The sequence below is a fragment of the Thamnophis elegans genome, chromosome 4, assembly GCF_009769535.1.
Source record: "Thamnophis elegans isolate rThaEle1 chromosome 4, rThaEle1.pri, whole genome shotgun sequence".
Classification (NCBI taxonomy): Eukaryota; Metazoa; Chordata; class Lepidosauria; order Squamata; family Colubridae; genus Thamnophis; species Thamnophis elegans.
This window is the reverse complement of record NC_045544.1, coordinates 104,545,945-104,571,362: the sequence shown is the minus strand read 5'-3', so window position 1 is coordinate 104,571,362 and position 25,418 is coordinate 104,545,945. Positions and strand designations below refer to the sequence as shown.

General features: G+C 38.0%; 1 protein-coding gene across 1 annotated transcript; it reads right to left on the bottom strand.

Annotated features, from left to right (window-relative positions):
* Positions 1 to 1,829: 1,829 nt before the first annotated feature.
* Positions 1,830 to 24,392, bottom strand: ERLEC1 (endoplasmic reticulum lectin 1). The gene is made up of 14 exons (XM_032217116.1): positions 24,122 to 24,392; positions 20,693 to 20,797; positions 19,629 to 19,709; positions 18,964 to 19,041; positions 18,739 to 18,802; positions 16,335 to 16,375; positions 15,119 to 15,342; positions 14,353 to 14,482; positions 13,400 to 13,561; positions 8,515 to 8,574; positions 7,038 to 7,162; positions 6,433 to 6,510; positions 3,506 to 3,581; positions 1,830 to 2,288 (listed from the first exon to the last, which is right to left on the bottom strand). Exons 1-14 carry the CDS (start codon positions 24,290 to 24,292, stop codon positions 2,217 to 2,219), a joined length of 1,467 nt encoding a protein of 488 aa, XP_032073007.1. The 5' UTR covers positions 24,293 to 24,392; the 3' UTR covers positions 1,830 to 2,216.
* Positions 24,393 to 25,418: the final 1,026 nt, after the last annotated feature.

The window sequence follows — 25,418 nt, the reverse complement described above, 5'->3', positions numbered from 1 at the left end:
AATCTGAGCAGCAGCAAATGAAAACAATCTTTATAATGATTAATATGTACTTCAACCCAAAACAAAATAAAATCCTTCATGTGTGCATAATTTAATTATTGCCTGACACTTTTTGGTGAGGAATTCATAATGAAAATTCTGCTGGTTTGTATCAAGTGGCTTATAGACAAGAAAAAAAAGCCCTAAGAAAAATTCCTTTTTCTTAAATTAGATTTAGATTTCTATTCCCAGAATTCTCAGCCAGATGCTAGATATTCTGGAAGCTGATCTAACACATCTGGAAAAAACATCATGTTGGGAAACATTTTATCAGCTTAAGAAATCCTCATCAACAATGAAGGTTTTTCTTTAACACAATAGGATCAGTTGAGCAAAAATCTTTCAGCAGAAGGAAACTGAAGTTTTATAAATGATGCTTACTAATGATGCTTACTAAATAAATATTTTTCCACTTAGTATCATCACACCTAAATTGATACTAATTAATTAGGAAGTTCAGTTACTTGTCTTTCTGTGAGGCATTTTTTACTTCTCTATTTAGGCAGACCTGGAATATCCAGATGATCTATGCAAATATTGACCAGGACTAATCCTGCTCAGCTCCTGAGATCAGCTAGATATCTGTCCCTTACTTAGAACAAGAACCGTCACCTATAACTCCTTGATCAATCCCTAGCTCCAGTAGAAAAGCTTATTTCCCAGACAAGACTATAAAATAGCACCAACCATTGTTGGTTGAGAAAACTATGTAGGAATTATTTGGGATGGATAGAAAAGATTAATTTCAATAAGGTGAAGGCAAGGTGACAGAAAAATCCAAATTAACTTTTGGGTAAGTATTTGAATCACCCTCCTCCTGATTGTAAATCTGATCCAGATCAACTATTGATCTATTGCAACAGTAATTTGATAAGAAAATTCCTCTTAACTCTGATCGTTATCATCATCCCACCAGAGAATATCAGATTCAAAACATTTTTACAAAATGAGTTACCAGAGTTAGAAAGCATATCCTGAGAAGACGTCTTAATGTCTAATGAAAATACCAGCAGGGACAGGACCAAAATAGATTTACTGTGCAAAAGCTATTGTACTTTAGACACCTTCTGGTAAGCTGACGCATTTATGGAAAGTATGATAATACTGAGCAAGGTGGAAGAAGAGTCTGAGTGCATGTGAAGTGGATAGAGTTCTGGAAGCTGCATGAATACAAGAATTGCATAATGTAGCAAGACATATAATTAACAGAAATTGCTACAGTGCAACATAACATAATATCCCAATTAAATTGGGAATGGCAAGCCCTAGACAGAAGAGTCTTCAGTCCTCCACAGCTACAGATGTAACTGGAGAGTGTAGGTACTTCCTGGAATGATTACAAAAGCATTAGTAAGCATCCTGCCTAGACGGGGTTGGACTAGAAGACCTCCAAGGTCCCTTCCAGCTCTTTTGTATTGTATTATCTCAAAATCTGGACTCATTAATTTAAGAAACTTGTGTAAAGAGATGAAAGTATTTTTGTTCACCTAATTTCCTTCATGAGTCACAAATTCAAATGTATAGCAAAGACATAGAGAGATCTTCTGGTAAAAATTAATCGCTGATCATCTGAACAGATCAGAAAAACTCCTATGCAAAATAAACCAATGTAATAGAATAACAGAGTTGGAAGGGACCTTGGAGGTCTTCTAGTCCAACATCTTACTCAAGCAGGAGACAATATACCATTCCAGACAAGTGGCTGTCCAGTCTCTTCTTAAAAGCCTCTAGTGATGGAGCACTCACAACTTCTGAAGGTAAGCTGTTCCACTGGTTAATTGTTCTTACTGTTAAGGAAATTTCTCCTTAGTTCTAGGTTGCTGCTCTCCTTGAACTAAGGAGAAATTTAACAGTATTTTGATATATTATCAAAACAGAATCTTATTTTCATCTTTCATAACATGAAAAAGTAAATATTAAAAGAGACTCCATTCTGTATTAGAGTAAATGAAAGTGTCCAAGATTAGATTTTAATTTTTTAAAAGTTTATCATAGTCTCTTATATACATATAATATTCACAAAATAATTCACAATAGTTTTTTTTCTTTCTGTATGTCTACTGGTGAATTCCTCTGATTCTGTACTTCTTTTCACCCTTGGTTCACAAGGAGAACTGCAGGTGTACTTTTCTTCCTTCAGCTTTGTGATTCTGAATGTCCAATAATTTACCATGTCATTAACTTGGCACGGAAAGCAGTCCATACTCGTCTGCCGTATCCAGAATTTTACAGATAACTGGTGACTCTACCTGGAAAGAAAAAAATATTTACAAAGATGTTAGTCACAATGAAACTGACCAAAATAAGTCATGGGGAAAAAATCAAATCAAACAACTGTGACCAAAAAGCTACTATAAACTTAGTGCTCGTAAATCTGATGCTCTGGAGTTAGAAAAAGATTATCGGGGGATAATCTTGCAATCAAAATATGATTGGTCAAGCTTTTTGAACATCTTATGTATATACAAGGCTCTCAAAAAAAGTTAAAATCCACTGACTTGCTCACAAATATATTTTAATTAACAGAGTCTGTGTAAAGGTCTTACGGTTTTGGCTAAATTGTGCCCAATGTTTTTAACATTTAAACATTTTATTTGGGATAAAATGCATTTTTGCAAAAAAATAAAATAAAAATCTGTCAGTCTTCCTGGTTATTCCAAATAGGAAATATGACCAGACAGGCTAATTCTGCTTTATTGTAAGGCTAGGTTAACAGAATCTTGCAAATCTGAACATACAAGTTTCATGCTATTTCCTTTATATCTTGAGAAGCTAGGGAGGGTCCCTTCTTAGTCTCTTTCTACACCCATTATGCAGTTGTGGCCTATTCCCTCACTTATTTGACCATTCCCTGCATAGCATTTCTTTGCCCTATCTCTCGAAGTCTTTTTCACATAATATTATAACAGTTTAATATTATCTTTAATTTTGGGGTGTGTGTAGTCTAACTGCAATATTTTTTTTAAATAACAACTTTGTCTACCAACATTTTTGTCGTGGATTCCGATATTAAATATGACCTAAACAGACCTGAAAGTTCTATCCAATTTGAAATTTACTTAATATCACAGAGACTATTACCAAAAAATAAAAACTTATGGGAAAGCATTATGGTATACATCTGACATCTATGCCACATTGTTGTCACGTCACTCCATTCCTAATGCTGTAGAACAGGGGTGTCAATCTCATGGCCCATGGCCAGAATGTGTCACGTGCTGTCCATGCCCACCCCCATTTTAGTGAAGGAGAAAAAAGTCATGATGCATCATGTGACACGATGCCGCGAGGTTGACACCCCTACTCTAGGAAAATGCATTGTGTCATATTATCAAAGGCATTCGGTCCATATTAATGAAAAATTAGTACTAGAACTTTCATGTTTCTCTAAATGAAATACATTTTTCATGGGAAATTTTCCCCCCTAGAAGTCAACATAGTTTAGATCAAGATCTCAAACACATACCCCAAGAATATATTGGCAGGAATGAGGCTCCACCATATATATAGTTACTGCATGAGGAGAGTCAGATTCTTTGCACCTTAAAACAGGAAGTAGACAAAGCAGATTAAGAAAATGGTTCTTCAAGCCCCAAGATTTTCAATCACCATTCCTTCTAAGGTGCGCAGCTCTGGAGGCTAAGGGGCGTCAGAAAATCTAAGGTTTCCACAGGCGTGGGGATGGCGGCAGGAGCTTACATGGCACAGCCGATCTCCTAGGACCTCCTAGGCACCGGCTGCGCCATTCATTACCATGGGTCGCCCCGTGTTCAGCAAAGCAAACACGGGGAAGCCCTTTGCAGGCGGCTAGAACTGGCCACCCGCAAAGGACCTCCCCTGCGCCCGCTCAAACTAGCATCAGTCGCCCCATGTTCAGCAAAGCAAGCTCAGGGAGGTCCTTTGTGGGCGGCCAGTCCTAGCCGCTTGCGCCCGGCTCTGCGGCTGAGATGAAGCCGCCAAAGCTCCCGCCAGCACCCCCGCCCATGGCAGTGGTGCCTCCCCCTCCACACGGAGCACCTTTACTTTTACTTTTTTACTTTTGCCTTTATTTGTATGCCGCCCTTCTCCCTAATGGGACTCAGGGAGGCTCACAATTCAAAAGGGAGAGGGAAACAGCAAACAATAAACAATACAGCATATTAAAAGAGAAAAACGCAACATTCACACCATTCGAGTGGGGCTATAATCTTAACCCCAGGCCAGCCGGGACAGCCAGATCTTTACAGCAGCGCGGAAGGATTGGAGGGTGGTGAGGGTCCGAATCCCCACGGGGAGTTCGTTCCAAAGGGACGGAGCAGCCACCGAGAAGGCCCTCCTCCGGGTAGTTGCCAGTTTGCACTGGGTAGAAGATGGGATTCGGAGGAGGCCTAATCGATGCGATTGAATCGGTCTGGTGGAGGTAATTGGCAGTAGGCGGTCTCTCAAGTACCCAGGCCCACTACCATGAAGGGCTTTATAGGTGATAAGTAGCACCTTGAAGCGCACCCGGAGATCAACAGGTAGCCAGCGCAGCTCGCGGAGGATAGATGTTACGTGGGTGAACCAAGGTGCACCCACTATCGCTCGCGCGGCCGCATTCTGGACTAGCTGGAGTCGCCGAATGCTCTTCAAGGGCAGCCCCATGTAGAGCACATTGCAATATTCCAGCCTAGAGGTCACAAGGGCACGAGTGACTGTTGTGAGGGCCTCCCGGTTCAGGTAGGGCCGCAACTGGTGTACCAGGCGAACCTGGGCAAATGCCCCCCTGGTCACAGCTGACAAATGATGTTCGAAAGGTCAGCTGTGGGTCCAGGAGGACTCCCAAGTTGCGAACCCTGTCTGAGGGGCGTATAGTTTGACCCCCCAGCCTGAGAGATGGAGTACTTGGCCAATTCTTGGGAGGGAAACACAACAGCCACTCGGTCTTTTCTGGATTGAGCACAAGCTTGTTGACCCCCATCCAGTCTTTAACAGCATCCAGCCCCTGGCTCATCACATCCATCGCTTCGTTGAGTTGGCACGGGGCGGACAGATACAATTGAGTATCGTCCGCATATTGATGGCACTTTATCCTGTGCCGTCGAATGATCTCACCCAGCGGTTTCATGTAGATGTTGAAAAGAAGGGGGGACAGGACCGAACCCTGAGGCACCCCACACGTTAGGGGCCTAGGGGTCGATCTCTGCTCCCCAACTAACACCGACTGCGACCTGTCCGAGAGGTAAGAGGAGAACCACTGTAAAACAGTGCCTGAGCTGGCCCCCGCATTATTCCTCCCCCTTCCTCCTCCCCCGTGCTTTTGAGGAGCCATGAGGCCACGGGAGTTAGTAGGAAGGCGGCAGAGGGGGCGGGAGCAGGAACAAAGGCCTCATGGCTTCTCAAAAGCACGGCGGAGGTGGGGGTGGCAGCAGGGGTAACACAGTGCCCAGCTGAGGTGCTCCGAGCAGAGGGGGAGGCACCGCTTCACCTCAGCTGCAGCGCTGGGCAGCAAATGTGGTGGTGCTGTTGGAGGAGGAGGAGGTGGCGGCAGCAGTTATTCTAGTGGCGGCGGGGGCTCGTTGGCATCTTCAGCGGCAACCCTGCCCCCTGTGAAAAAAACCGAAGATGGAGCAGATCCACGCAGATGACATTGCTGCAACATGACTGGAGGAGGAATTCTGGGAGTTGAAGTCCACAAGTCTTAAAGCTGTCAGGTTTGAAGACCCCTGGGTTTTTTTCCCCTAAAGGGTTAGGGGTGCAAGGATCTTGTAACAACAGCTTTAAGACTTGCGTGCTTCAAATGCCAGACTTTCTGAGCCAACATTTTGGTTGCTAAGCAGGAGCGTTGTTAAGTGATACTGATATTATATAACACTTTTAATTAAGCAGGTACCTTGAATAAACATAACTTTGAGTTTCAAATAATACTGATTTCGTTGTTGTCTTAGGTGACATCTGTGAAAAAAATTCAGGTGCTCAGGCATGAAAATGTGCCGCCCAAACACTATACTTTTCTGCTCACACTGAAAAAAAATTAGAAGGAACATTGTTTTCCATTAGTATAGTGGTCTATGAATCATCTCTAAAGAGGATCCAAGTCTTGCTGCAATACGAGCAAAGAATTATGCTTTTAGATAACATTTCCTGGTGAATCTGGTATTTAGAAGAGCATTGTTGTAGCTCAGGATTGAATGGTTCTCTTTGAGCTTGGCTGTTTTCTTCCAGACATTTCATTACCCAAATAGTAACATCATCAGTGTTAGCACTTGTCTTGCAGGTAATTCTCAAATTATTTGTAACATATAAATATGAATTGTGCCCAATAATTAGTAAAGGAAAAAAGGAGCACTTTAAGGGTCCAGGCATCTTTTCCTTAGGAAACATATATAGCTCAATTAGTCAGTACAAAGAGTATTTATTTTAAGTGTAACTCACTTCAATCTCACAGTCACTTGTCGAGGTTTGTCAGTTAAGTCACAAACATCTCCATTGCCATAGTAGTGAGACACCATCCTGTCAGGAAAGACTCTGATTGCAATAATCACGTTTAAAACTCACTGCTTAAGGTCCAAAGCTTAAAGCTTTCATATGTCTTCTATACAATTACTATAAAATATATGAACAAAATCCTCAACTAGAGTTGAATATCAGAAAACAATTATACAATATTTAGCACGTTTAGATATCTTGCATTTAAATTTCATTATTTTTGTTTATCTCAAATATGTCTTCAGTACAAAGGAATATAATATGCAATCCATCTTTACAACCAACATTTCTTAGAAAGGGAGCCATAAGCAATTACCCATCCATTCATCTATAGGTGGGCTGATAAATATTTTTTAAAAATACAGTGAAGGGACATCTAAAAATTTAAAAGCATGAGATACAATATTATGCAACATTGAAGATTCCATCCTGGGTTGGATACTGAAAGTAAGTGGGACTTAAAAATCAGCTGGAGACTACACTTATGTTTTAAAAGTACAAAGCAGCAACCCTCTTTCTAAGCCATCATTTTAAAGCCAAATTGTGCATACTTGACTGTTTGCAGGTCATCGTCTTTCTGGTGATATGTTCTAGCCACATTTTTTTGTGCCCATTCAAGGTGTTCCTCTTTGTTCCATGTCCCCACAACTATAGTTGTTTTGCCATTTTCTTTATCCTAAAATAAGTAATATATTTTATTGGTTATTTATTCATATAATTCATATAATTTTCATATAATTCATATAATCCATGCATAATTCTGTTTTTTATACCACCCTAAACAGATATTCTAAGGTGGACAATAATCAATATTCATGCTGTTATGGCAGTTTCCCCATAATAAAATTATCCTTATGAACCCAATTGGCTCCAGGTAGGCTTCCTCCATTATATTTAAATGGCAATGGTTTTAACTAACTAGAAGTCTGTTTTTCTTTTGCTTATCCTTAGTTATATCTTGATGAGCATGTTCTGCTATTCTTAGTACAGGGAAATTGGTTGAATGAAGACAGGAAGGAGGATCTGGGAATTAGTAATGTAATAGGAGACTTTAGGTCGTATGATTGCATTTCTCTTGAGCAATAAGAGTGATTAAGTATGACATCCGTCATAACAAACTGAAAAAACCCTTCATGGCAAGTATCCAACAGTCCATTCTTACCATATATGGCATTATGAGGCAGAATTAAAGTAACACCTGTAACCACCCAAATGCTACCATTGCTCTAATGCCTGGCTACTGGTTTGCCCATCCTGGGTTGACAATATCAGAGACAGACCAAGGCACATAACTGAATATTGGTCTATTTTTATTATAGCATGAACCTCATACAGCTATAGCTTGATGCAGCTGCATGTGTTTTGCATGTAGTAGGTGCCAGATTCTGTCTTTGAGGGTAGACATATGTGAAAATTGCTGAAACCTGAAAGAACTGCTCCGAGTTTATGTAGGTCAGGGATAAGGAAGATGTTACTCTTGGCTTGATTTTATTCTAAAGAGAATGCCCAGAGAGAAGATAAATGCAGGAGGGGATAAAAAGAAAAAATCCGAAATGGACAGAAATGAAAGGGAAAATATTTTCAAAAACTTTTCTGACCAAAATAGTCCTGAAAGGGGTTTGAGATGACAGAAGAAATGATACTATGTACAATAAAAATAGGAATAATCTATCTCCTTCCCCTTCCCTGATTCCTTGGGACAAAATTAAAAAAAGACAAAAAAGGGGTTGGGGAAGGGTGGGTGGGTGACGAATGAATGTTCCTGCCCAGTTTGGATTCCAAGTCACGCAGTTACCTGCATGCAGTGCTGAACAGATCATTTCCAGGGCAGAATGCTAGATTAGATGGGCCAAAGATCTAATACAGTGTTAGGTGACTTCCTATATTTCATCTCTGCCGAGCCTAGTAGTAAAGGCAACAATGAATTTATGAACTTTAAATCTGTACTTTCAGATTCTTCTTTATGGACAATAATAGAAACATGTAGCCATCTAGTGGAACAGACTACCAATGATTATTTATATATACCTTGTGATACTGATGCACGTACTTGCCATAACAGAATTCATATCTCCACCAGCCAACACCCTAAGAGAAAAAACAGGTTTAGGCAGAGCACAACATTCAGTAGCACAACAACTAATATATTTTGTGTATTTTTATTTCACCCTTATTATTTTTATAAATAAGTCAAGGTGATGAACATACACAGTACTCCTTTCTTCTCTCATTTTCCACACAATCACCAACATGTGAGGTGGATTGGACTGAGAGAGAGTGATTAGTCCAAAGTCACTCAGCGTGCGTTCATGGCTAAGCAAGACTAGAACTTACACTTTCCTGGTTTCTAGTCTGGTGCCTTAACCAGAGACCAAACTGAAATTAAATAAGCCACAATTTCTACTTTGCTCTGTTCTGGAAGCTTAAGACAATTTTAATCTATGAAATGTGCTTTGTAAAAAAATTTGAGATAAAAGGGTGAAAAGGTGATTTCTGGTCTCATGCTAAGTTTTTATTTACAACGCTTTTCAATTATTTGAACAAAATATGCAAATTAACAAGATTGACATTACACAGGGTAAGCCTTCTGTACTTATGTTATAGTTCAGCCCCCAAGTTATATAGCCCAGAAATAGATTGCTTACCATGAGAACTAGACTGGTTAGTATTTGTTCTAGTCTGAAAAACAGTACTGCTAAAATAATTCCCTCTATTCCATCTGATACTTCTATTTCACTTTCTGTATTGCAAACTTCCAGTTTTATTTTGAAACATGTATTAAAATTGAGTACCAATAGATTGTAAACTCTTGGGATACTAAAAATGCATGTAGTACAAAACAATATATTCACTTCCAAGTCATATATTGTTTTACAGAAAACCATATCAAAATGAAGAAGAGCTTCCTTTTAAATTCAGAATGGGTGTTCTAATGCTTGGCATGCATATGCCCAAAACTCTGTATTATGAATGAGAATAATTTAAGGGTGCCTTAAATTATTCCATGGGGAATATATGTTGCTATTTTAAACCGTTTTCTATTGTTATGTGTTCATTATGTGTCTTTTGTTTTCTTTTTCTTTTTGTAAGCCCCTCGGAGTCCTTCGGGATTGGGCGGCATATAAATTTTATTAATAATAAATAAATAAATAAATAAATAAATAAATAAATAAATAAATAAATAAATAAATATACATATCTATATATGTGACAAAATAGAAAAGATGGGCATAATCTGCCTCTGGAAATTCTCTTCCTGCCAATTTTCTAGACATACAAACTGCACTATGCTGATCAGCTGAGCCTGGAAAAAAGCTAAGGAAAATAAAACCAGATTAGGTTTATCATATGCATTGTCTCTCTCATAGAGATAGGGTTATAATCTTGTTAAAGGTAAAGGTTCCCCTCGCACATATGTGTTAGTCGTTCCTGACTCTAGGGGACGGTGCTCATCTTTTTTTCAAAGCCAAAGACCAGCACTGTCTGAAGATGTCTTTGTAGTCATGTGGCTGGCATGACTAAATGGCAAAGACCCACGGAACACTGTTACCTTCCCACCAAGGTGGTTCCCATTTTTTCTACTTGCATTTTTACATGCTTTCAAACTGCAGAAGCTGGGACAAGTAATGGGAGCTCACTCCGTTACCCGGCACTAGGGATTCGAACTGTTGAACTGCTGACCTTCTGATTGACAAGCTCAGCATCTTAGCCACCATATCCTGCAATAATCTAGTGAGTAGGAAGGAATTGGGGTTGGAGTGAAAGGAAAGGAAATGATAAAGTGGCTTCCAGGTAAAAATTGGCTTAAGCAGTCTCAGTTGCTCAAGATTCCTGGATCGTTCAAAATCATCAAAGAGAAGATGGCACAGAAATCATTATGCTGGGAAGACAAAAGTATGGTGGACTTTTCTTGTCTGGTACAAATGCCTGGAAGAAGAGTAGAAGACACCAAGCAGAACACCAAGATTGTGCTAACCATGAAAGGTTGCAAGCTGAGTATTAATTATAGCCCTTCATTAACATATTCGGGGAATTAGCAGCAATTACCTTTTAGGGTAGGCACACAATTATATTAGTGTAAGGGACATGTTATTGGTAGAGTTAATCTTAGAATGGTAAAGCAATTAGGTAATAAAACAATACATTACATTGTTTCGAAGACAGAAAAAAGGGGGTTTAATTTCTGTTTAAATGTATTAATAGGGATGTCTAATTATCTGACTGAGTCCATTTAGTAGAGAGTCCAATATCATTTTATCCTTTTTTTAAAACAATTTTTATTTATTTTTGAACAAAGACAAACAAACATAAAAAAACAATCTTCCATTACAAATTGTAGAAAGTGTGTCAGCTGGTTACAGTATTTCCATGCATCTCTTCCATAGTCATCACCTGCTTTTCATATCAAATTGCAAATTTTAAATTCACATATATTCATGTATAACAGAATTATTATATCTCAACCTTAATTTGACTATAAATGTTTTTACATCCTTTTATATATAATATTCAAAATCTAGAATATGATAACATTCTATTAATAGCAATAGCAATAGCAGTTAGACTTCATAGGGCTTTCAGCCCTCTAAGTGGTTTACAGAGTCAGCATATTGCCCCCACAGTCTGGGTCCTCATTTCACCCAACTCGGAAGGATGGAAGGCTGAGTCAACCTTGAGCCGGTGAGATTTGAACCGCTGAACTGCAGATAACAGTCAGCTGAAGTGGCCTGCAGTACTGCACCCTAACCACTGCGCCACCTCGGCTCCTTAAATCATCCTAAAATCATCCAATCGCAATACATCTTTATAACATATTCTAGATAAAGCTTATAAACCTCCTCTCATATTCTCCATGTGTTGTTTATATAAAATTTCATATTATCAAATGAATATATCTATATGTATTGTTATCATTATTAATCACAATATAACATAGCTATTGTCACTTCATTTTATACATACTAGTAAACTAAATTTAGCTTAGTTTTTATTATACATTTTCACTGCATCTACCTGTATCTTTCCAGTAATAGTGCAGTGTTATATCTCTTGCCATTTTTAGCATTAATATTCTAATTACTTTCTTAATAAATCTTGTATGAAATCTCTTTGCAACATGTTGTTCCTTTCGTATCTCGTAAAAGCTTGAAACTCAGCATCTGATCTTTCCATCAGTTTATCTTTGGTTATCACTGGTGCTTCTGTGAAGATTTCTCTCCTTCTCTCCGTCAATTTTTCTCTCTTTTCTTCTAATGTGCTTTGAAGTCTGGGGTAGATTTCTGCCCTTTCCATATTCCGCTCTTGCCATTACCAACCACACTCACTTTATTGTCAGTATCCACAGTTTTCTTATCTCTTTGCTCATTTTTTTTCTTTCATTTTTTGAACTCTGTCCTCCACATTCTTCATTTGATAAACATCCTCAGTTTTTCCATCAAATTTTTCTGTTTTGTATTCCATATTCTCCAATCTATTTTCAATTCTCTTTGTCACAACTAATATATTTTGAATTTCAAACATAATCATTTGCAATGTTACAGTTTCTTTTTCCTGCTGCGCCATTCTTCCAATTTTGCAGGCACTGCCACCATAGGATTCAAGGCTATTTTAATAAACTTCAAACAGGTTCATTTATTATCTTTCAAGTCCAAATGTTGTCTTCCCTCCAATAGCTAGTGATAGAACTCCCAAAAAGCACCTGTATAAACAACTTGTGCTCTTCCTACTATCACTGTCAGTAAACAAACTGAAAGAACCTTGAATCTCAAGTGATCAAAGACAAAGAAGAAAAAACAATGTATCCAGCCTCCAGCCTCTAAGTGGCAGTGTAACTGCTTTTCCTCCTGTTGTTACAACCCTCTTTATAATCCTTCTTATCTTCTTTATATTCCAAGCTTAAGAAAGAAAAAAACCCTTAAATGGAGATCAAAAACAATCCAATCAAGCATTATAAAAAAAAGAAGGAAAATTTTAATCCATAGGTGTAAGCAAAAGTAAAAAAAGAAGAAAAAATTAATCCATTCAGTTTAAAAAATAGGGAGCCTTTGCAAAAATTCCAACCATGGGGAAAAAATATAGAAACAGGATAACACACTAAGTTTAATATAGATTGATTTCGCCGCTTACAGTCTTCTATCTTCAATTTTAATTTAACTTAATTTTTTTTGGGGGGGAGGGTAGTCTCTTTTTCTAATAATAAAATTTCCTCACCAATTTGACACACTTTCTCTTTTCGCTTTCTTCCTGTCCCAACTTCAGCAGCTTCATTAGCTGCGTTTCTGTCGCCAGAAAAAAAGACTATTCCTGGATCTTATAGGGACTTTGCAGTGTCCCTGAGATCAGCAGGAGGTGCCCTTCTCAATCACCTCTCTGTGGGACAGTTAAGGTCCGAATGGACCGTCCAGTGGCAGAAATATTGACTGCGATCTCAGAGAACCAAGATCGCACGTCGTGCCATTGCCCCCTTCTCTCCCTTTTATCCTTGATTATGCTATGGATAAAAACCCTGTGTGTTGTCTTTTATCTGGCTGAATCCAAGAATTCCTTAAACCATATGTAAGTTTGGAGAAATGACAGCAAAGAGTTTTTTGAGAGCTAAATTCTGAAATATCAAGGAAAATGTGATTCACACATACTGAGTACACATTTATTTATAAAGTTTGGGACTTTTTTAAAAGGAACTGTACACAAAAGGGAAACATTGGAGGTAATAAAACTATGAGTGGAACCAGTTTGAGATTCTCATCAGGGCTACTTTTTTAAGTATTATAAGTCTTCCAGAAACAGGTATGTATAAGCCTCATAAAGTCTGATTTGAGATATAAAAAAAACCACTTCCATATCCAGATTTTATATAAACCCCGCAAATCATATAAAATATATGTATATACGGTTCATAAATTGTGATTCTTACCCCATGGAAGCAATAAGACCCACTAAGAAATTCTTTAATGAGCTGCTCATCTGTCAGTTTGGAGATGTGTGTTGTTCCAACTGTTAAAAGCTGAGATGTCCCAACAGCAACCGGTTTGTGGAAGGAGGAAAATTTTTCTTCTTTTGCTGAACTGATTTCTTCCTGCAAATTAAAAATTACTAAGATTTAAAGACAACTGATGTTTCCTTACTACATACATTAAGATTAATGCCAGGGGAGCCTTAGTCAGCATCCTCAGTCTATACCAGAAAATACTCACAAGCTGCACTCAAATTAAAGTCTTAAACACATAAAATATTAATTTTAGGGACCAATTACAATATATAAATGCAAGGAAAAAACCCAAGGCATGCAGTGTTCTAAATTTGAATGTTTTTTTTAAAATCTAATGTTCTCCAGCTATGTTTGATTACAATTCTGTTATATCTAGGCAACAAAGCCATGGCTGCTCTGATGTAATGATAATAATGTGTCAATTTCACAATCTTCTTTGCTTCTGCATAAACAGAAAAAAATAACCTTGGTTTTGTCTTATAGGAATATAAGAACAGGCATAACTTAAGTAATATAGCTACGAAGAAGCCTTCTCTCTCTTTGACAATATTAGGTCATCCACTGTTTTTAAATACAGGAGGATTCAGTACTGACTTAAAAGGGTTCATGAGGCTCAATGGCTGCTAATTAATAGTATATGTGCAGGGATATGGATTATTCCCTTCAGGTTAATTACTATATTTTCCTTGATTAATTATTTTCAAATTTTGTTTTGTTATTTGCCACCCAATTGGAAGGCTGGAATTGAACAGCCTTCTAAATGTTTTAAAAAAAAATAGTATTTACACATATAGTAACAAAAAAGCCAGATATGATAGAGGGTGGTTGCAATTTATGTCCCAAACATGACATCAGTGCCCACACTTTCAGTTTCCAACCTCTTTGGCTCTTCTAAATGGCATCTTCATCATTTCTTGCTGCTGCTCTAGATGTTCCAATTTATGAGGTTTAAGTGGAGATCCTGGCAGTGACTGGCAAAATATGTCATTCACCGGGGAAGCTCTGAATCTGTCCAAAGAATAAAAAAGTTTATACTGAGCTTCTTAATAATCACAGAATGCAATGGCTCACAGTGTAATGCATATTCAGATAAAGTAGAAAAACTGCACCTAAATCCATCCAGATTATTTTGTGTTAAGATTGTATTTTAGTATAGTGCTATAGATACTTAAGCTTTCTATTGGTATGTATGAAATGGCATACACTGGTGATCTGCGAATCATAGGACAATATTACATAGGAGACACATGTTTAAATCATAGCTTGGGAGTGTAACATTAAAAAAGTTAAAATGTTTTTATTTGTCATGTTTGTCTGGTTAGGTCCACTGACTTCTCTCTAGCCGTGCCTGTGAGTCAAGCATTCTTGGATATAAGAAATACAAATACTGAGCAGTCATGCAGAAAGAGGAAAAAATAGCAGAGTAATAATATACCATGGATAAGTGATCCCCTTATTTAATATGGGGAAAAGGACAAAACGTGCCTTGAGTACTTCATTTTGTAAGAGTAAAGTAAACCTCAGCTAAAGCAATAATCTGGAAACACTACTAAGAGCTGTGATAAGAAGAATTAAAAAAGATAGTTATAGAACATTTTACTTTAATTCTAGCCTACAATGATAGCTGTTATTTCAATTCCTTACCTATATTTAGGATGGCTGCATAACAACGGAGTCAAAATAACTACTTCATATTCACAAGTAGTGACTTCAGCCACAGAAAGTATCTCGTGCTTTGCTTCTGGATGGCAGACGTACATCACTGTGCTTGATCTGGGAAGGTTTTGTCTCAGGCTACAAGGTGTGCCATTTCCCATTCTTATAGGAAAATATGGAGTCATCTGCCCTTCTATATTTTTTGTCGGAATCTAGATTTGTAAAATATAGAGAGAAATATAAGCATTATCTTGGAAAGTGATACAAATAGTCTTTCACCATATAGAATACCAAATGGTCTGAATGTAGTCAAAAGTACTAAGAAATTTATTTATTTCTTATGACTTTTTTGACATTGTCTTATGTTAGATTTAGATTTTAGATTTAGATTTTATTGACATTTGTAGGCCGCCCTTTTCCCTGAGGGGACTCAGGGCGGCTCACATAAAATCAGGGAAGGGGAAATGCAGACAATAACAAAGACACATATAATAAAAACAGTAACCAACATGCATTCATCATTCGGGAGGGGCAACTATCTTCATCCCCAGGCCTGACGGGCTAGCCAGTTCTTCAAGGCTATGCGGAAGGCCTGGACGGTGGTGAGGGTACGAATCTCCACGGGGAGTTCGTTCCAAAGGGTCGGGGCGACTACTGAGAAGGCCCTCCTCCTTGTAGTTGCCAGCCGACACTGGCTGGCCGATGGAATACGGAGGAGGCCCAATCTGTGTGATCTTATTGGTCGCAGGGAGGTGATTGGCAGAAGTAATAAGTCTCCCATCCTGTTGGTGCTTGGAGGACTACAAAGACCTTGTTATTCCTCCAGGCCTTGGGCTAGGCTGGCTGGAACCCCCTTCACTGCATGTTGGAGGTGGTGGGATATTTTATGGTGTCTGCTGAATTTACTATCTTGTTCTTTCTTTTTCTTCTGGTCTAGTTTAGTTTTGTTTGTTTCTTCCAATTACATTAGTTTTAATAATATCTAGTATATTGTGAGCTTCCCAGAGTTATTTGGAGTTGGGTGGCATCAAATTGAATGAATAAATAAAATCACATTTGTCATTATTATCTTTTGTCATGCTACAAGAAAAGCAAGCATGCATTAACCACTATGAAAAGTGAAACTACAGAAATTTAAGAGCAAATATGAATTACTAAGAAAAGCTGGCTATGGGATAAGTGAAATTGTAGATTTCTCACTCGCCTCTTTTGCTGTATCTTTTTCAATTTCATTTTCTTCTTGATCTGGAAAATATTGAGAAAAAAACACTTCTTCTTACCACCAGTAACCAATACCTGTGTTTTTATTTCTCTATACAGAAAACTAAATATTTTGAAAGGAAGATTTTCTTTTAGCACAATTCTAATACTTGACTGAGTATAACATAAAGTCGGTATGGAATAAGATAGTATGGCTATTCAAAGATAAATTATTAGCTATAGGTTTGGTGATCCTGATTTGATTCAATAATTATGAAAAAGTGCAAATGCATGAACAGGCGTTTTCATAAAATGTCTCTCTCTGTGTGTATATAATATAGTAGTGTGCACAAAATGCTACAGATTCCATTTAGTTTTGGGTTTTGTATAATTTTAAAATTCTAATTTGTATGGTTTTAATACTTTAATATATTTAATTATTTTTCTATTTGTTTTTATAATCTGTAAGCTGCTCAGAGCTACCCTATAGGGGAGATACTGTACTCCTGTATGGCTTAACAACTGCCACACTAGTAAGTTAGAGACCAGATTCAACAACACTATGAGGATTATAAGTGGATGTATTAAAACCATTTCAATTTGCTGGCTTCCTGTTCTGAGCCAAATAGCACCACAATGCACTAGTGAGAGAATACAGAAAAATTATGAACAATTCACTCCTTCCAGTGCATGCCAACCTTCCTCATTTATTAGCAGGAAGATTCAAAACCAGGATACCTCGACTGGCACTTGCACAACATCTGCCCAACAACTTTAACATCAATTCCCAATGGAAAGCCAAAGGGGTCACTGAATGCCCAGTTATAGGACAACATATAAATGATCCACAAAATAAGTTCCAGGTCAGCAATGGACAATCCTGAATAGGATTCGCACCTCACATGGTGTCTTGTTAGGACTCTGTATAAATGGGGTATAGTATTCTCCCCTTGGTGTTACTGCAGGGTCTCATTTCAAACTGTAGATCACATCTGGTTGTAAGCTGAGGGCATATATTGGTCCAGTATCTGATTTTTTAAAAATATAAATAATGTTGCACTTCAATGGTTAAATGGCCTAGACATTGATATTTGAACATAGATCTTTTTGACTATTGTGTTTTATTGGGATCTACTAATCTAGTTGAAATGTTAATTTATATTGCTAGTCTATGTATGATATGCCATACACTAAACAAATAAATAATTCCTCATGCTATCATGTAATTGACAAATTCTTTCTAAGCAAGGATTCAAATAGCAAGATAACATCAGTATACAGATAGTCCTCTCTAGCAACCATTCAAAGTTACAATGGACCTTCCCAGAGCTACTTAAGATCAATTTTCAAAGTGCCAATGCCAATCTCAGTGTAGTCATGTGACCACATTTTGGATACGTGGCAACTGGCTTGCATTTATGACCTTTTGCAGGGTTCTGCAGTGATGTGACAGTGTTTTTTTAAATGTTTTTTGTCAGTTTCCAGTGTTTACTTTGGCAAGAAACACCCACTGGAAAAATGGGTTAATGACCACAGTTTGTTTAACAACTATGGTGTTTGCTTAACCATGACCACCAAAAAAAGGTTGTAAAATCAAATTCAGTCATGTGGTGACTGCTTAATAACCACATGATTTGCTACTGTAATTCCAGGCTCAGTAATAGTTGTAAATTGAGGACTAGCTGTATGATAAAATGAAAAAAGAGGTAATTAACAAAGTTTAACTTCTACTGAAATCACATTTTCACTGAGAATTAGAGAAGGTGTATTTTCTATACAGTTTAAGCCTTACTCTTACTATTTTCTTTCATGAATAAGTCATAATGACTATTTATTTATTTATTAGATTTGTTTGCTGCCCATCTCTCGAAGCAACTCTGGGTGGCTTACAACAATAAAAGCCAGTAAACCATTACGAATAAATAGTTATAATAACAATGAAGATTACAATAAAAAAATGGGGAAGAAGGAACCAGGGTACTTCCTTTAAATATATTAAAGATGGGGGGTGGGGTGGAGGTGCAGTTTTCACTTAATCCATGAACCACCTCCAGCGTGATACACCGTTGTTGGGGCCGCAATCAAAGCCAGGTCTTTGGGCCCTAACAGAAGGTCAAAAGGATGGAAGTGGATCTCACCGGGGGGGAGGGGGGGAGGAGAAAAGGCTCTTCTGGACTCTGGCAGCCAAAATTCCTTAACAGAAGTATGCCCTTTCTGCTGGCATTAGTAGGGCAGCTCAATCCCATTGGGGTGAGATGGTTCTTCAATTAGCTTACATGGCTTTAAAGGTGATAGCCAACAACTTGAATTGCATGCAGAAGCAAACCAGTGCAGCTCATGGAATAACAGTGTAACATGGGACACTCTTCCTATTTTATTCATTAGCATTTAAAAACAAAGTAACCCACCTGGATCTAGTGGTGGGCTCTTTCTCGGCGTATTTCCAAGATAATATTCTTGAATATTTATTTTCTATAAATAAGAAAGACATTTTCATTTATTTTCATAATCATCACTTCTCCTCCAATGATTTAATCTTTGTTAAAGTAATAATTTAGAAGGACCCGAAGTATTGAACAAAATGCTAATTTAATGTTTTTTTTAAATGTATTTGAGGGTGAAATTATACATACCTGTCCAGTTTCTTTCTCTTCGTGATACTGACGAATGTGTTTACCATGACAAACTTCATAAGTCCAGTATGATTCAATCTAAAAATAATTGACACATATATTCTGCTTTTGGATAGTCAAATTAACAATTTAAAAGGGTTGAATATTTACATTATGCTATGATCTTAATTAGTATTTTTATAAAATGAGGTATTGTTTGAAAATAATGCCAAAAAAATTATCTAGAATTGAAAAAGTCATTCCAAATGTATGTTGGAAATGGGAACAATATGAAGGGAAGTTGTCTCATGCTTGATGGACATGTAAAAGCTAAATAATTTTAGATTCAAATACACATAGGGATACAGAGGATTTTAAAGAATAATGTTCAAGTACAGCTAGAAGTTTTTGTTTCAGGGCTTATGAATGCATCTAGAAAAGAGTCATGGAAGATTATTTTATTATATGATTACTGCGGTGAGGCTATTCTATGCCCAAAGATGGAAAGATTCTGTACTACCCACCATGGAAAAACATTTATGCACATTTTTAAAAATAAAAGCTATTCTAAAAAAAACTTCACAGGAAAATAATACAAATTTTTATGTAGTATATCAAATTTATAAGTGTTTAGATCAATTTATTCGGGATTTAAAACTACTTATCTCAAACCAAAGTAAACATACTCTATAAGAGCAACTACTTTGCTTGAACAGAGGTTCCAACAGTTCAGCTGGGCTTGGCCCTTTATAATCCTTGTCCTCCTCCTAAAATAGAAATAATTGGAGAGAATTATTATTTCAAATGAATTAAGAATATTAGCAAATTTATTAATTGTATATGTACTGAATAATTTATTTTATTAATTTCTAAAAATCTACAGGAAAAAACAAATTACTAGAAAATAAATAAAAAATTTATAAACCCAAGGCCCAAACCAGCTTTCATATTTATCAGACAGTTAATACTTCTATTATTCATGCAACAGAATACCTTAGACTTTTTCAAAAACTGAACAGGATTCAATCTGAATTTCTTCAATTCAGATTCAAAAAATTGATCTGGATCTAAAGAACCTTTAAACTATCTGAAGAATTTATGAATATCAACATCAGCCATACCTTCCTTGAATTAAACTGCTTTTGAATTTTGCAGAATAGTTTTTACAGCATAAATTTTTGCTAAGTTAATACATGCCTTTTATGACCATGTTGTGACCTACAAAGGCTCAACCTTTATAGAACCACCTATAAAACAATATTATTTCATAATATCAAAAAAATTAACAGCTAGATAAAATTATCAGCATATTGCTTATTTGTCCAAGGATTTTAGTTGATATCTCAGTAGCCTATTGTAAATTAAAAACACAATAACAGATATGACATATTCTATTTAACCATGTATTGAGACAATTTTAAAATAAGATTACTTTATACCACAAATTAAATCATTTTCCAAAAGAATTTGGAGCATAAATTGCTCTTAAAAGATACACGCTTTCAAGACTATACTCAAACTCAACAAGTTAAAAGGCATTTTATGGTGCATGTTTAATTTTTAACACAAGTTATCTTTTGCCAATTATCAATTAAAACCTCCTTATGTCAAGTTACATACTTGGCATGCTAACAATTCACAGCAATTAAGGAACCATGATCTTGCATTGGATTTAATTCCTTCTGTGCATCTTAAATATTTTATATAAAATGTATTGTAGGTTTCTATAATTGGTTCTAGAATAACTTGCCTCATCTCCGTTAGCTAATACTGGAAGAATGCACTTGTATTTTTCTTTATCTGCTGTTGTCATAATGATGTAATAATCTTCTTTGTATAGAACACCAGCAGTAGGCTTAAGAGGAAGAAACACAAACCAAAATTACTAAGAAGCAAGCTTAGATTTGTTAGATAAAAATGAGTTTACAGACTTGCTATATACACTATTGCAATCTATATTCATGATGGCGAACCTATGGCATACGTGCCGGAAGTGGCACACAGAGCCATCTTTCTGGTCATTTGAGCTGTCACCTGTTGCTCTTCCAGGTTCCGGTGCACTGGCCAGCTGGTCTTCACTTCTTCCAGAGTGCTGGAAACCAGAAGAGCAGCCAGAAGATCTTCCGGGTTCCAGTATGCACATATGCACTGGCCAGCTGGTCCTTGTGCATATATGCTTGCCAGAAACTGGAAGACCTGGTGGCCGGTGGACATGCGCACACCAGGAAGATGATTTTTTGGTTTCCGGCACGCACATGTGCACCGGCCACCAGGTCTTCCAGTTTATGGCAAGCATGTTCGCTCAAGGACCAGCTGGCCAGTGCATATGTGCATACTGGAACCCGGAAGATCTTCCTGGCATGTGCATGTGCTCCGGGCGGATGCTGGCACACACGTGTACTCCCGTTTCAGCACTCAATGCTGAAAATGTTCGCCAACACTGGTCTATACTTAGAGCTATAGAAAACATTACTGTTAAATAAGCTATTTGATTAAGATGCAAGCAGTGTCTTATTTACAGATGAAATTTTAAAGCAAGCTCCCTTTCTATCCCATGACTAGGGAAGTTAAAAAGTCATTTGATTATTTATAAATATCATAGCAATTACAAAATAGCTTTTGCAAAAAAAATTTTTTTTTTAGTGCTTGAATAATAGTTGCATGATATGTTCTCAGCTACACAGAGGATGATTCATTAGTTCCCACAGCCTGAAAGCAGGTATTGCTGCTACTCATAGCACCATTTATTACCTTTTACAATAAGCAATTGGTCCATATATCTGAAAATCTTAAACACTTATCAAGCATAATTCACTGGAGTTGCTAAGACACTCCTTTCCACAGAGGAAATTAGGGTTATGTTTTACTAATTTACAGCCTATCCACATAAATTGCTCATGCTCCCGAGTTGTTTTCTTCATAGCTTTGTTTCTGTGTATACATCATGCCCTTCAGCAATTTAACACTGTAACAAGGCAGAATCCATGAAAATAAATCTTCATAGACCTTGACAGAGAACATTTTTAGAAATACGTAATTCAGTGGAACTTATCCCACCAATTATGGAAAATGTAATTCTGCTCTAAAAATAATATCTGCTCATAAACCCCAAAAAGATGGTCAACAATCCATTTTAATCTGGAGTGGTGGTGCAATGGTTAGAATGCAGTACTGCAGGCTACTTCTGCTGACTGCTGACAGAGTCTCACCGGCTCAAGATTGACTTAGCCTTCCATCCTTCCGAGGTCAGTAAAATGAGAACCCAGATTGTTGGGGGCAATATGCTGACTCTGTAAACCACTTAGAGAAGACTGCAAAACACTGTGAAGCAGTATATAAGTGCTATTGCTATTCTTCATGAGTGAAAAAACCAACCCCTTATTTAAACAATATTCATAGTCTCATACAATGTTTCTTCTGCTTGTTAGGTTCCACCATCATCAATAAAGAAACAATCAATCAAAAATATGCTGCAGGTTAGCACTTGATAAAATAGCCTTGAAGACCTTGGAAAGGATATTCAAATACTGCTAAGCAGCTATAACTACAAAGATCAGAGCAGTGCAAAGCAAAGGAAGTAAAAGAGCTGCGGTGATGCAGTGGTTAGAGTGCAGTACTGCAGGCTACTTTTGCTGATCACTGGCTGCCAGCAGTTTGGCAGATGGAATATCACCAGGCTCAAGGTTGACTCAACTTTCCATCCTTCTGAGGTGGCTAAAATGAGGACACAGATTGTTTGGGGCAATATGCTAACTTTGTAAACTGCTTAGAGGGCTGTAAAGCACTGTGAAGCGGTATATAAGTTAAGTATTATTGCTATTGTTATGTGGTTGCTACAAATTGGCAACTTGATGGCATGTAATCAAACAAAATATAATGTTTATCAACCATAATAATAGCTGGGGAATTTTGGGAGTTGAAGTCTACACTTCTTAAAATTGTTGGGGTTGAGAAACACTGATCTGAAACCTTCCCCAAACTGCATAACCTCTAGGGGTATGGCCCACTAGTGGAGAATTGTGAAAATTGTTCAACATGTCTGGAAACGATCCAGGCTCAGTTAAGTCTAAAGTAAATAGCTAAGAGGAAATGTTGAATTTTAGCTTTGAATGACATTATGAGCCAGTTTTGTTTTACAAAATCAGCCTGATTTTCTTAATGACTTACATTTTTTCTAATCTATCTCTGACAATTATTTGGGCTACTCTCTCTCAGCCCAATCCACCTCACAGGGTTTTTGTTGTGGAGACAACTAGAATTGACTTTAAAAAAATTAACAGCAACTTCAGTGGTAAAGAGCAACCCTGCTGGATCACATCAGTCATCCAATTTCATTCAGTGTTTCCATAGAGGATGTCCAGTATTGAGTGTTTATAACAGTGAACAGATGACTCTGAAGGATCCTTGGTGCCTTCTGAGTTTGTTTACTTGCAGATGTGTCATTACCCTAACTAGGTAACATCATCAGTACTAGCACTGATGATGTTACCTAGTTAGAGTAATGAAACATGTGCAAGTAAACAAACTCAGAAGGCACCAAGGACCTTTCATTTTAACCCTGTGCTGCAAATATTCTCTTTTATAGATGACTCTGAGTAACTCGTGGTGCAAGAAGATAACAAGCTGGCCTTCAGTGTGAGAAAGTGCCTTGGAGCACAAAGGCTCAGTTAGGTACAGGAACTGACAACCACACACAGATCAATCCCAGTTTCCTTTAAAAAAGAAGAAGAAAGACATCATCACTTCAAAGCACACTGACGATGTCTCCTACGAAACGTTTGCAACCAAATTGCCGAGCTCGGCGCTCAGACCAACAGCCCGGAGGAAAGACAGCTCAACCACGTTGGCTGATTGGCAAAACGAAAGAAGGCGATCGGCGAGTAATATCCTACAACCAGCCAGTGTTAAGCCCACAACTATCTACTCTGGCATAAATACGGCTACAGTCCACGGCAACAAGCAAAGAGTTAAAGCGGTGGTCTTTCTTGGAGACGACTTGGCGGTCGCCCGTAATCCCCCACTTCATTTCCAGCAATCTTACGAAAACCTGGCAAACGCCGGTCCGCCCCTCCTCGCTTCGGCATATACTGGTCCCTCTTCCCGCCCCCTTTCCTCCCCGGCTCCCTCTATTTCTCCGGGTCTAAAAACTCTCATTTTCTCCAGGCAGAAAGCCACCCACCAGGATGAATTCTCTGCCCGGCCAGTGTACTCGGAAAGGCACGTCGTCGCTAAACTGCGGGAGGGACCGGCTGCCTCCGCCCGCCGCCGCCGTCTTCGCTTCCAGGAGCCCCCATAGCAAGAGGGGCACAAGCGCAGCCCCCCTGCGGGGCTCCAGCTTTCTCCGCTTCATTCTCTGCAGCGGGAGCCCGTCCGAAACGGCCGGCAACGACCAATCATCACACGCCCAAAGAAGCCGGCCACGTCTGTTTCCGGAGGAGCAAAGCACGTGATTTTCTCTCTCTCTCTCTCTCTCTCTCTCTCTCTGAAATCCTAGAGTTACCGGCAGTGGAGTTTAGTTTCCGTAGCCGTAGCCCTCGGGTTTATTTATGTTGTTGTTTCGGTTGCCCCACGGGGATTAAAAACAACAGCGGACTTCGCAAGCTTTATATTGTCGAAATACACAGATCCTTACAATCTTAACACCTCCAGCTAATTATTTTTGTGGTGCTGAGCCCATTCCCTGTCACAAGCATGAAGTAAAAAATAAGGGCTGTAAAAATAGGTCTACAGACTCTTCACATTCTGCACATAAATTGTTTAAACTCCTACCCTCAAAACGACGCTATAGAGCACTGCACATCAGAACCACTAGACACAAGGACAGTTTTCCCCTGAATGCCATCGCTTTGCTAAACAATTAATTCCCACAACACTGTCAATAATTTACCAAGAATGTATTAATATTATTCCTTCCTAGTAGCTATCTCTCCACACTTATGACTATAATCATGTTGCTTGTATTTTTCAATTTATGTTGTTTTTATTGTTTCCTGTACGATTTGATAGCTTATTACTAACCTTGATTATCACTGTTTTATCTTTTTATTCTTGATGAATGTATTTTTATTCTCCTTATGTACACTGAGAGCATATGCACCGAAGACAAATTCCTTGTGTGTACAATCACACTTGACCATTAAAGAATTCTATTCTATTCTATTCTATTCTATTCTATTCTATTCTATTCTATTCTATTCTATTCTATTCTATTCTATTCTATTCTATTCTATTCTATTCTAGGAATGGCCTTCAAAGAGACTTTTTCTCTCGAAACACCCTGCTTTCCATAGAGTTCGGCTCTTTCTGGCTAAGATTCCTTCCCATACCGGTCTACTCCTATAAATCCTTGGCCAACAATATCTTGGCATGCAACAACGTTTGTATAGGCTACACAAGATTAGTCGGCGGGGAGTCGAGCAATCATCTTGGAAGCTCAAAGCAGGCGCAGGTTGCGCGTGACTCTACACTCTGCGGTC

What these genes read in the sequence shown, in the direction of transcription:
- ERLEC1 (XM_032217116.1), bottom strand. Translation starts at nt 24,292, where the DNA reads ATGAAGCGGAGAAAGCTGGAGCCCCGCAGGGGGGCTGCGCTTGTGCCC. An exon ending in TATTAGCTAACGGAGATGAG is followed by an intron (nt 19,710 to 20,692) that starts GCAAGTTATTCT and finishes TTTCTATTTTAG; the next exon opens with GAGGAGGACAAGGATTATAA. An exon ending in AAAGTAGTTGCTCTTATAGA is followed by an intron (nt 19,042 to 19,628) that starts GTATGTTTACTT and finishes AATTATTTTTAG; the next exon opens with ATTGAATCATACTGGACTTA.